This window comes from Theobroma cacao, unplaced genomic scaffold, assembly GCF_000208745.1.
Source record: "Theobroma cacao cultivar B97-61/B2 unplaced genomic scaffold, Criollo_cocoa_genome_V2, whole genome shotgun sequence".
Taxonomy (NCBI): Eukaryota; Viridiplantae; Streptophyta; class Magnoliopsida; order Malvales; family Malvaceae; genus Theobroma; species Theobroma cacao.
The window spans coordinates 40,971-53,334 of record NW_017234763.1 but is presented as its reverse complement, the minus strand read 5'-3'; the positions used below and the strand labels follow the sequence as shown (position 1 = coordinate 53,334).

The window sequence follows — 12,364 nt, the reverse complement described above, 5'->3', positions numbered from 1 at the left end:
TACTAGTTCTATGAATTTTTCAATTGAGAAGTTTGATGGGAAGACTAGTTTCATGCAGTGGCAGAGAAGAATGAAAGATCTCCTTGTGCAGCAAGGTTTAATGCGCCTCTTGCTAGGAAAGGAGGAAGGGCAATCAGATAACATGAAAGATGTTGAATGGCAAAGTTGGAGCAAAGGTGTGTGAGCACTATTCGGCTTTGCATTGGAGATAATGTATTTAACCATGTTATTCATGAGGATTCTGCTCCAAGATTATGGGCAAAGTTAGAGAGAATTTACTTGGAGAAAAGTCTTTCTAACAAGTTGCAACTTAGGCGAAAGTTGTATCGCTTAAAGATGGAGGAGAATGGAGACCTCATGAAGCATATGAATGAATTCGATGAAATCATTGATCAATTGAAGAAAGTTGATGTGAAGGTGGAGGAAGAGGAAAAGGCACTATTATTCCTAGCTTCGCTTTCAGACTCTTATGAGGTATTTTTGGAATCTCTTATATGTGGGATGGATACAATAATGTTAGAACAAGCACAAGCAACATTAATGTCTCGTGAAGCCCGAAAGAAAAGTAAGGAAGGGGATAGAGATCCAAGTGGCTTAGTATTAGTAACTGAGGCTCGTAGGAGGAAGTCAATTGGTAAGGGATCTAAGGGTGGCAAGTCTAGATCCAATAATGTTCAGTACTTTCAATGCAAAGGGTATGGACATATTAAAAGGGATTGTCCTACAAAAGATGATGAAAGTAACGAGAACAAAGGTGAGTGTGCTTTTGTTGCTGAAGGTGATGATTGTGATGTCCTTACAATCTCAGAAAATATGGATGCAAATTCTGATTGGTATTTAAATTCTGCTTCTGCTACTCACATATGTTATCAAAAAAATTGTTTTGATTTACTTCAAGAAGGGGTGGCTGGGAATTTGACTTTGGGTAATAAGTCAATAATGAAGGTCATGGGTTTTGAAGTTGTGAAAATCAAAATGTTTGATAAGGTTGTGCGCTCTTTGGGTGGTGTGGCCTATATCCCAAAGATACGTAAGAATCTAATATCATTGAGCTTGTTAGACTCCAAAAGGTATGGATATTCTGCTTGTGATGGAGTGGTAAAAGTCACACAAGGCGACATGGTCCTGATGAGGGGGAATTTGCATAATGGCTTGTATCGTCTAGAATGTGAGGCCTCGAAAAGATGGGAACAGTGCACAGGGGATGGTAGCTACCAAAGTGAGATTTCATTTGCCGAGGAGGTGATGAAAGATTCCCATGGTGTAGATAATGGTGAAAGGACAAAAAATCTTGCCAGTAGTGAATTGGAAAGGTCGTCGAGGTCCCTTTTCGAAGTCAATTAGTGCCATTGACTTGACGGCTACACAGGTGCATTGGCCGTTTTGTAGAATTGAGTGTTGGACCATACTTGATTCAGTATGTGTAGTCGTGGTAATTATAAAGGCCAATGATTTAGAAAGTCTTATGCTTGGAGAGTTGTTCAATGTGTTGGAAAGTAGGTGGAGTTAAGAAGTTGCAATTAGGTGCGATTGTAGACACCTCTTTTAAAAAACAAAATAAATAATAATGAAAGAAAATAAAAATAAAAATAAAAATATAAAAAAATAGAAATAAATTAAAAATAAAAAAAATAATGAAAAAAATAAAAAAGGGAAATGACTAAGCATACGCTCAGCCATCCCTCCCCAACAACCATCATAGTGCATTTAATGCACCTAAAAAAAGGAAGGGATGGGGGCTCTGGCTACCAACTCTCTGGTGCCAGAACCTCCATTACCGGGTTATCCAAATTTTTGGACAATCCGGCTTTTAAGGGAAAACACCAGAGAGAGCTCTAGGGGAGGATTTTGAAAGCTAGAAAACATAGGCAAAAATCAGGGAAAAAACGTTTCAAAAAAAAAAAGCCAAGAAACAACCAAAAAAAAACCCAATCTTTCCAAAGAAACCAAATCAAAAAAACCAAAGAATCCCATTCTCTAAACCAACAAAACCACAGATACAAAAAATTACCAGTCGACTACCTAGCCACAATCAAAAAAATCACAACCAAAGAAAGAAACCAAAACACTCAAAAAAAAAACCAAAAATGAGAAATGGGTTTTTTGGGTTTTGAGAGAGAGTAAGAGAAGGCTGAAAGTTTGAAGGAGAGAAAGAAAGATCTGAAAAAGAAAGGGAAATAGAGAAGAAGAAAGAGATGGGAAGAGAAAGAAAGAGTCATCGGCGGTGAAAGAAGACGCCGGTGAGGAAGAAAGAGGAAGAGAAAAGAAGAAAGAGGGAAGAAAAAGAAAAAAGAAAAAGGGGAAGAAAGGAAGATCGGGAAGAGAGAGAAGAAAGAAAGAAAAAGAAAAGAAAGAAAGTGAGTGTCAGAGAAAGAGGAATAAAAAAAGTTAAAAAAAACAAAAAAATTAGCCTGGGAGAGCACCTAAACGGTGCCATTTCAAAGGAAGAAAATGTTCCTTTTGCACCTCCCACAGTGCAATTGACAGAGCAAATTTGGTGAGCTGTGCACAAATTATTTGGGTCATTATTAGAACCCAAGCAAGGTAAAAATCCAATCCTTTTCTTTATGGATTCATTATGGATTATGTTGTTTGAATTTAGTCCAACTCATTGAGTTGAATATGTAATTGGATGATATAAAATTAAATTAAATTATTTAGTATAGTGTCCTAGATTTTTTAAATAATTTTTTAAAAAATATGGAAGTTAGTGTAAATAAGAAATATAAAGGTGAATGTTGATAGTAAAAATAAAAAAAAATGGCCTAAATAGTTTGTTAGTCAAAAAAAAAAAAGGATTTAGAAGAACATATATATATGTTAAATAAGTAAATAAATAGTAAGAAAATCAATAGTAGATTTAGTTTAGTTAAAAAAAAAAAGATCATAATAATAATAAGTGAATGAGAAGAATAAGAAAAAAAAGAAAGAAAGAAATGTTTATATTATAAATATATTTAAATACTTATAATATATAAAAATAATAATAATGCATGACACAATTATAAAATTATAAGAAAAATGAAATGATTATTTGAGAGATTTCACCTAAAAAAGGCAAAGAGTTGCCTTTTTCTTGTGGATTTCTTAGGTGTTGAGTTTGAGACGGATTTTCACCGAAGCGTCGGGATAAATCCGAACTTTATACTTCAATACCCATTCACTCAAATAATCATTGTAAAAAAATAGATAATTAAAAAATAATAATAAACAACAATAAATATACAAACAAGGCAATAAATCACCCTGAATTATTAAACATATTATTGCATGCATAACGAACCAACTTAAATAATAAACGTGATCATGTAGATATCATCATTTTATCCTGTCATAACATGTCATGTTTATCTTATTAATGGTACAAAGATTCCGATAATGGGATTTTCTCGAAAAACTTATAGAGACGAGTTTTTTTTAGGCATATCTCTAGGTGAGAAAAATTTTGAGACTTCACTAAAGCGTTGGGATGGTCTTTGAATGATTTTTCAATAAAAGATTGTCGACCCCATTATTTGAAATTGAATAAATCATAACAACATTTTACGATTGCATCATGTGCATCCGTGAAACCAAATAAAAGATTCAATCAAATGACATAGTAAAGAATTAATTAATAAGAAGAATTAAGGAAACATAGGAATAGAATCAAGGTGGGTTACAATAGGATAACTTAAGATTAAATGGTATCGTTCATGGAACGAGCGTCACGGAGGTGCTAACCCTTCTTCGTGCGTAACTGTACTCCCGAACCTATCTCTGAAAAACGTGGACCAGTTCTCGTTCTGTCGACAGGATCTAAAATTAATTTAGGATTTTGTCGATTAGAATCGGGTTAATAGGTGGCCAATCACACCTAAATAAAAAAGATTGGTGGCGACTCCAAGATAATTAATTTTCGCCCACATCTAGCAGTCAAGTTCCCGGACCCGCACGTTACGACAGCGACTAGTGGAAGAGGTTTAAGGAGTTTGAATTCAAGTCAAAGGTGGAGATTTGTTGAGTTTTAGGTTGACTAGAATTCTAGATCTTATTTGATTAGGATTTTTTGTTTGTGTACAACATTGAGTAGTTGTATGGTTTTAAACTTCTTATTCCACATCGAATCCTAATCACATTCTACTTTAGATTTTTATACTATAAAAGTAGATTTCTAGGCTTTAGAATTGTAAGTAGTGCTTTGAGAGCTCTAGAGAGGGAACACCTTGTAACTTTGTCTTTTGCTCTAGGTGGAGCGAGAGTGGTTTGGGTGAGTGTTCTTGGGAGGTTATTGAGGAAGAGTGTGCAAGGGATCTTAGGTTGGTTTAGGGAACCATAAAGGTCAATTTATTGTACTTTAAATTCTCAATAATAGAAGAACAGTTTCACTCTGTGGACGTAGGTAAGAGGCCGAACCACGTAAATTCTTGTGTTTTTCTATTTGCTTAATTTCTCTGAGTTTTATCTTTGTTGATTCTTGGGCAATTTTCACAACAAAAAATACATTGATGAAATTTTGAACAGCGGTGCAACACTACAATTTATATTTTAGAACTATATAATAATTTATTAAATTTTAAAAATTAAAATTATAGAAAATAAAATCCATATAACAGATAAAAGAATAAAACAAAGATAGAACTCACATATGACATAACAAAAAGAAAGAAAAAAAATATGATTGATGGTTTGTAAAAATTTGAAAAAAAAAATCTATAGAAATTTAGAACATATGAGAAAATAAAATAAAAATAAAAACAATAATATAAATTGAAACAAGAAAACAAAAGAAAATTTTACATTCTCTTAATTTCACACAACTATGGTAAGTGGTTTTCGTCTTTTCATATTCAAGCTGACAAGTTCATAAATCCCTCTTGAAATGAAGAATGAAATATGTTTCGGTAATAAGTTATAGAGAAGAGAGTAAAATAAAAATAAAAAGATAGAAGAGAAAAAAAAAGAAAAAGAAATTTGGAGAAACCTAAGAGGTTAAAATTGAGTGAGATATTTAAGGTTTTTTAACTATTCTTTATTTATATTAATTATTAGATAAAAAGTTATTTTGAGTAACTATTAAAAATATATATATAATATTTTAAAAATTTTATATGTTATAGAAAAAATTTTCTATGAAGCCACAGCTGATGGTGGAGGCACCGAAGGCACTCGATGCAGTGCAGTTCTACAAGACCGCGTTTGGCGCTGTTGAGGCAGGCCGTACTGTTTACCTTAAGCGCAAGGCTGAGCAGGAGCTCCCTCACATCCTCTCCGCTCAGCTTGAGCTCGCTGGCTCTACCATTCTCGTATCTGATATCGCTGAAGACTCTGCTCCGGTGAAAACTGAGGGAAATGGATGTGTGCTCTGCCTCGAGACCAAGGACGTGGAAGCAGCTATTGCCAAGGCCGTGAGCGCTGGAGCCGTTGCCAAAGGTGAGATTACTGAGGGTGACGGCGCGTGCTGTGGTGGTCGCGTGGGCAAAGTCAAGGATCCCTATGGATACGTTTGGCTCGTCTGCACCCCCGCCAAGAAGTGCGTTGACGTGGAAGCTTAGATGCTGTCGATCTTTGATCTACTTTTTTTTAACTCTCCTTTAATTTATCTGTTATGGGTGGGACCCCGTATCGGGAAAAAAGGGTTTCTACCCGGTAGGATTAGGTGATCAATAGAGTTTAGGCTGTGGTATTGGATATTTTGATGCTGCTCATTATGAACCTTTGATAATTTTGAAGTGAAGAAGTAGAGACTTTGGGATATCTTTTAACCGACAGCTGTCAGTTGCCGTTAATTAAATTTCACTGTAGAAAAAATTTACAAAATTTCGGACCCCATAACTAAACAGAGGATCTGCCCCCGTTTGAGACTAGAAAGATCTCAAAATATTCCTTCAGAAATTGGGCGGTAAAAATCAACCTTCTATTTCTAGCTTTATGTCATAGCATTAGCTTCCAAACCTAACAAGCAAGTACAGTGACATCAATTTCGGGAGCCGTCCATATAATAGTCTGCAATCCAACTCCAAAGAAAAATAATTGAGTCGGAACAACATAATTTGCAACCACTGAAGAACTGAGGAAGAAGACTCATTTATTTATTCCTGTAAGTTGAGTATTTTAATAACTTAACTATATGTAATTTCACACACACACATGTATATATATATATACACACTAATTATTAGGTGCAAATTAGCTAGCTTGAGAATCAAATTTAATTTTCTTTTTTTTTATTTGACAGATGGAGGCCCATAATATTTGTTCGAGCGCCATTGTTGCTCAAGTTCTTACCGGAAAAGATAATTATGAAAACTGGAAAGCTTGCATAAAAAACTATTTGTGGGTTAGAGATCTGTGGGACGTTGTGGAACAGACCTCAGAACCTTCTCAACCGGAAGAGGAGGCTGAATTCAAGGCTTGGAGTAAGAGGAATGTGGCTGCTTTGCATGCTATTCAAATTTCATGTGATCCGTTCATGCTTTCTTTTCTTAGAAACATGACTACGGCTAAAGATGCTTGGAAGACTTTGGCCCGATTGTGCCAAGTGCCAGAAGATGCACCAGAGATACCAGGTCTCTCTCTCTTATTAATCAATCTTTAAACAAAAAAGAAAAAAGAAAAAGTCGAAAATGTGCAAGAAACAGTTCTGCTCTATCTTACCCGTTTCAACTCGTGCCAACAAGCACCATCGTCTCCCTCCCTGTCTGTCTTTTTACAATATAGTTCAACTTGTTTTTTCGATTTATCTTTTACTTCTTAAAGTAAGAAAACAAATCAGAATAAAAAAGATCAAGTGAAATGTGGCAAGTATGGTTTGATGAAAAGCTAATAAGAGAGAAACAGTTTATATAAAAGAAAAAAAGGATTAAAGTTTTAGAATAATTTCTACCCACAGATGTCAAATTATACTATACTTAGGCCTAATTTGGCATAGTTGTTGAGGTTGAAAAAAAAGTATGTTGAAAAGTGTTGCGAAGAGTCGAAGACTGTTGTGGTAAATGTGATTTGAGTTTTTTTAGTATTGGGTGTTATTGTAAAAAAGTAGTGTTAGAGAGTTAAAATGTTGAAAAAAAGACTTGATATTTAAAAGTAAAGAATGAGTTTATATATATATATATATATATTTGAAAAGTGAATTTTATTAGTCATACAACCATATGCTATTTTTTATATATTTTTTAAATAATTATTGTTAAGATGTACTAAATAATAAATTATTGTGAAATTTAATTTTAAAAATATACAAAAAAAAATTTTTAGATGTTTTAAAAAATTAAAATTATTTCAAATGGGAAAATAAATAGTTTTTTTTTTTGGAATTGAAAATAAATAGTTATATTAGCATTATATTTTTTTATTTTAAATTCAAAATATTATGCATAAAAGAAAAAAAATGAACAGAATAAGGGAAAATAAGTAATAGAAAGTATTATAATAGGGAAGAGGGTAAAGAATCACAATAGTTATAACTTTTTCATGAAAATTTTCATATCATAATTACCGATCTTTAGCATACTACTCTATTAACAACGTTGTGCGGTGGCAGAGGATAGACATGTTGAACGCAAAAGTACTGCGGAGTTCCTCGAGGCTATTAGGACACGTCATTTGGAAAAGGCAAAGAAACTATTGAGGGCCAACCCTCATTTAGCATATACCGGAATTCGGGCCATGGCTGATCTCACGATCTTTCATTTCGCAATCTTCGAGGGTCAGTTGGAAATGATTGATGAATTTGTAAGCACAATGTCAAAGGAACACCTAGGAATGGTAGATCGTGGTGGTAACACGGTTCTTCACTATGTCGCCTTGTGCTCTGAAAACACCGAGATTGCCCAAAGATTGATCACAAAGAACGAGGAATTACTTACTGTTAAAAATGGCGCAGAAGATATTCCACTTGATCGCAGAGGAGATATTCCACTTAATTTTGCATGTTTGGCAGGCCATAAAGATATGACTCACTATCTATACAACATGACTACACCAGGATTCCTAATCGAGGAAGAAAACAAACGTCAGGCAGTGCTGGTCGTCCATCGCTGTATTAGTAACAAATGGTTTGGTAAGAGTGACATATATGTTGTAAACACAAACAATTCTTTCTTTAATGTATCTTGTCATGGGGTATATAATTTTTTTTTTATATCATCACTTCACCAGATGTTGCTTTGGATCTGCTCCGTCGTCGTCCACAATTAGCATTTGCTAAGGTCGATGGAATGAATGCTGTTTCAATATTATCCTCTCAACCTTCTGCATTCCCTAGTGGCAGTCGGCTCTCATTTCGGCAACGCTGTATCTATTCTTGTCAGTATCACTTCTTTCTTCTTCTATTGCATTAGTTTTCAATCTAATATCTCTAATAATTAAGATAACCCTTTTTGCAAATTATATTTCATCAAAAATTGATAAATAAGTCAAAAGTTATTATGAATAAAGTTTATAATAAAAGAAAATAAAAAAAAAATTACATCTTTCAGTTAACTAAATGTATAAATTAATGAAAGAAAATGAACAACAAAACGCAAAAACGAAAACGTAAAAGACTTTTAAAGAATGGATGAGTTTGCACCTAAAAAAAAAAAGTTGTGAATTTATAATATATCATAGTATAATTTAACAACAATAATGAAATAGTTCATTGTCGTTGCAGGTTTAAATGTAAAACAACCCACTAGTGAAGATGATGTTCGTATAAATACTTACGAAGTACAAGATCAAAGGCAAATGACAAACTTCACGACGCAAGATATGTTCTGCTCTGTGACTTGAATTACAAGACACTTCATTCTTTGACAATGTTTGATTTTTTGATAATAAAAATATTATTTAAGAGAAAAAAAAGTTTATTTTAAAAGATTTCTTTTGTGACATATGTGTAGCTAGTTTACCAAACTTTATTTTAGTTTCCCTTTACAACATTTTTTAATTAGAAACAGCTCTACTCGAACAATGCTTCATATGAAAGCTCTAGCTGGATCGACTCTTAGTTATATATTTATTAATTATAAATTAATTTTGTTCTGAGTGTCTTTTCTCAATGAGGCATCTTAACATTAATTCTTAAGATTTCAATTTGGAGATCTCATGTTCAAATCTTATGACAAAAAATTTGCAAAATGGGAGAACAGATCTTAGTTGTAAAAGAAATGCTACGTTTTTTATACATTTGATGAAGAAATTGGAATCTCAAATCGTTATTTTTCCATTTTTCCTTAGCTCAAATCTTCAACGAAACAATTATAGCCTCAAGTTGCTCAAACTGTATATTCTTTACATCAGTCTGTCTAAGTCAGAAAATGGGTTGAATTGTGCAGTTGCAGGGCAATTACTTGGGTTGAGGTCAAATCTTTTAAAATTCTTTGGTATGTTACTTGATCACTTTTATTTTTTTCTTCATATATTTTCAACTCTTGTCCTATCAACCATTTCTTCAATTAGAGAAATTAGTTAAAACCTATATTTATTTATGTAGGAATCAAGCAAATACATGATTTAAAGCAGGCCCATGTCTATGCCCGGGTGCTTCTGATTCTGATGTGTAAGGAGATAGCTAGTTTAGATTTTGCACAAGCCCGTAAAAATTTAGTGCATCAAGCAATCATGAACGCTTTTCAGCGAGGGATGACGGAATTTATTGTCGAAATCATCGGACGTAATCCAGATTTATTGATGACTAAGGACGTGGACGATAGAGACATGTTCAGGATTGCAGTTGCACATCGACAAGAAAAAGTTTTTAACCTCATATATGGGCTTGATACTAAGAAGCATCATTTTCTTTCTTTCGTTGATAAGCTCGGCAATAGTATGTTACATGTGGCAGGGAAACTATCATCCGAATCTCAGGTTAAGCTTGAACAAATCTCAGGACCAGCTCTGCAAATGCAAAGAGAACTGCAATGGTTCAAGGTCATCATCTCTCTCTCTCTCTCTCTTTTATAATTCCTCAGCTTAAGCTTTTTTTTTCTGATTGCATGCTTATATATGATTTGTGAGTTTTAATGTTTTTTGTTTTTTGCTTGGTAGTTTTAATGCTAGTTACTATGCATGCAACAAAAACTTGACAAACACTTGTTGGGGTAAAATGATAAATAATTATTAAAAATGTTACATAAATTATTGAAAATAATACTTCAATAATTTCTTAAAATGTGCTTTTAAAAATTATCATTATTTTTCGTTACACCTAAATATTTGATTCATTGGTTGGTACATGATACCCCTCTATCAATTATAAAAAAAAATTATAACAAAAAGGAAAAAAATAATTTGACAAAACAAATAACGCAAAAATATTGAACAATTAACTTTTATAAGATATTTAACTTTTGAAAATTAAATCACATAATAGTATTAAAAAATAATATTTCATTTACATGTAACAAACAATATGTTAAATAAACATATAATATGAACTCTAATTCTAGTTTTTTGTAAGTATTCATTTATAAATAAAAAAAGAAACAAGGAAAAAAGGGAAAATTAGAAAGGTTCATAATGTTTATTTTTATTTATTATCTAAAAGCTTGATTTTTTCCATTCGTAATCCCTTGAATTTGTTTCAAATCATGTCAACAAGCCATTAAAATATGGAAAAATGTGGACAAAATTTGACATGTGATACTTAAATGAACATACACGTGACAAATTCTATCCATATAATTTTATCAGTAGGTTAATAAATGGATATATTTGAAACAAATTCAAAATGTTATGAATGAACAAATTGAGTTTTCTATATTGAGAAAGAAAATAGAATATCATGAAAAGTCACCGATGAATGAATTTTAGAATTTACTCAAGTATGTAATGTATAATGAAATAATAAATACAAGAAAGAAAACAAATGAGAAATTTTTTTGTTTTAATATCTAAGTTTTATTGGTTGTATGAATTACAAACGCAGGAAGTGGAAAGCATTGTACCACCTATATTTAAAGAATATCCTAATAGAAAAGGAGAAACTCCTTGTGAAGCATTTGATCGAAGCCATGCGGAATTGGTGAAAGAAGGAGAGAAATGGTCGAAGGATATAGCACAATCCTCTACGATTGTTGGCACTCTCATCATCACCATTATGTTTGCTGCTCTTTTTACTGTTCCTGGGGGCCTTAATCAGGAAACTGGTGTTCCCTTACTCTTAACAAATAAGCCTTTTAAGGTATTCATAATATCGGATGCTATTTCTTTTTTTGCTTCAACCACTTCGGTGTTGATATTCGTTGGCATCCTCACTTCACGATACTCAGCAAATGATTTCCTCATATCCTTGCCCAGCAAATTGATCATCGGACTTTCCTTCCTCTTCATTTCTATTGCAGCAATGATGGTTGCCTTCTCCTCAACTGTCATTATCATGCTAAAGGGCCAATTTGAGATTGTTATTTCGATCGTTGTGCTATCTAGCATTCTAATCGGTCTCTTTGTGAGGTTGCAGTTTCCACTCGTTGTTAAGATTTTTTTCTCAACTTATGGACCAGGGATCTTTGATAGAAGAATGAAGAAATGTCTATAATTAACTCTAGGTATATTTATGTTTTCCAAGAAGAGGTGTCATTGTGATTGTAAGTGATACTAATTTTATGTTTGGTTTCAATTTTCAAGGACAGGGATGGGGAGGATTAAACTCCTAAACCCCCTTTATTTTTTCTTACAGTCTCTTGTTACCAAAAAATTGACAAGCCTGGATTCTAATATTTCTCCCTCGAAGATTGAAAAAAGTATAACAGAGTTTGCCAATGGTGTTTCAATATATGTAAACAACTTCAACAAGTTTGTCCAAGATAAGTAATTTCCAAAGTGCAGGAACCATGATGCACTCTGACTAGCAGTTACAGCAACCTCACTGGATAACCTTTTCTTTACTTCAAACACTTGGCAAATAAAGTCACATTTGGCATGCAGCCATGGTTGCAGAAAGTTAGGGATGTCAACGGGTACCCTATTATAGGGTACTCGCGAGTATTCGACCCGGTTATATCAGATTAGGGTACCGAATAAATGGGTTTGAATATCACACTTTGGATACCCGTTACCCGAACCCGATTATTGTTTAACCGGATTTCACGATACCCGCCCGAACCTGCTTATAGATACCTATTTATATATTTTTTATTATTTAATTAAATAGTTGAATAAAATTGATGGTGTTTGGACTCAAACCCAAGCCAAAGAAGAGAAGTACTCACCGTCTCAACCATCTTGACAAGCAATTTCCTTTGTTATATGTTGACAAATATATTTAAAATATAGTTACTTAAATATACTAATGTGATGATATGAATATATATAAATAAATAAATTATTAGATTATTAATTATGTTTAAATAATATGAATATCATATCATATTACAAAGGAATATAATTACTATTATATAAATTT

General features: G+C 33.0%; 3 protein-coding genes across 3 annotated transcripts; all 3 read left to right on the top strand.

The window, feature by feature from the left end:
* The first annotated feature begins 5,099 nt into the window (after positions 1–5,099).
* Positions 5,100–5,725, top strand: LOC108663896 (uncharacterized protein At5g48480-like). The gene has a single exon (XM_018129788.1). It carries the CDS (start codon positions 5,112–5,114, stop codon positions 5,532–5,534), a length of 423 nt encoding a protein of 140 aa, XP_017985277.1. The 5' UTR covers positions 5,100–5,111; the 3' UTR covers positions 5,535–5,725.
* Positions 5,726–6,217: 492 nt separating this feature from the next.
* LOC108663895 lies at positions 6,218–8,751 on the top strand. Its single transcript, XM_018129787.1, has 4 exons — positions 6,218–6,548; positions 7,523–8,041; positions 8,140–8,286; positions 8,633–8,751. The coding sequence occupies exons 1-4, from the start codon at positions 6,218–6,220 to the stop codon at positions 8,749–8,751; spliced, it is 1,116 nt and encodes a 371-aa protein (XP_017985276.1).
* A 549-nt stretch (positions 8,752–9,300) lies between these two features.
* Positions 9,301–11,610, top strand: LOC108663897 (ankyrin repeat-containing protein At3g12360-like). Its single transcript, XM_018129789.1, has 3 exons — positions 9,301–9,344; positions 9,455–9,891; positions 10,889–11,610. The coding sequence occupies exons 2-3, from the start codon at positions 9,517–9,519 to the stop codon at positions 11,495–11,497; spliced, it is 984 nt and encodes a 327-aa protein (XP_017985278.1). The 5' UTR covers positions 9,301–9,344; positions 9,455–9,516; the 3' UTR covers positions 11,498–11,610.
* Positions 11,611–12,364: the final 754 nt, after the last annotated feature.

What these genes read in the sequence shown, in the direction of transcription:
- LOC108663896 (XM_018129788.1), top strand. Translation starts at nt 5,112, where the DNA reads ATGAAGCCACAGCTGATGGTGGAGGCACCGAAGGCACTCGATGCAGTG.
- LOC108663895 (XM_018129787.1), top strand. Translation starts at nt 6,218, where the DNA reads ATGGAGGCCCATAATATTTGTTCGAGCGCCATTGTTGCTCAAGTTCTT. An exon ending in AGATGCACCAGAGATACCAG is followed by an intron (nt 6,549 to 7,522) that starts GTCTCTCTCTCT and finishes GTGCGGTGGCAG; the next exon opens with AGGATAGACATGTTGAACGC. An exon ending in GCAACGCTGTATCTATTCTT is followed by an intron (nt 8,287 to 8,632) that starts GTCAGTATCACT and finishes TTGTCGTTGCAG; the next exon opens with GTTTAAATGTAAAACAACCC.
- LOC108663897 (XM_018129789.1), top strand. Translation starts at nt 9,517, where the DNA reads ATGTGTAAGGAGATAGCTAGTTTAGATTTTGCACAAGCCCGTAAAAAT. An exon ending in GAGAACTGCAATGGTTCAAG is followed by an intron (nt 9,892 to 10,888) that starts GTCATCATCTCT and finishes TTACAAACGCAG; the next exon opens with GAAGTGGAAAGCATTGTACC.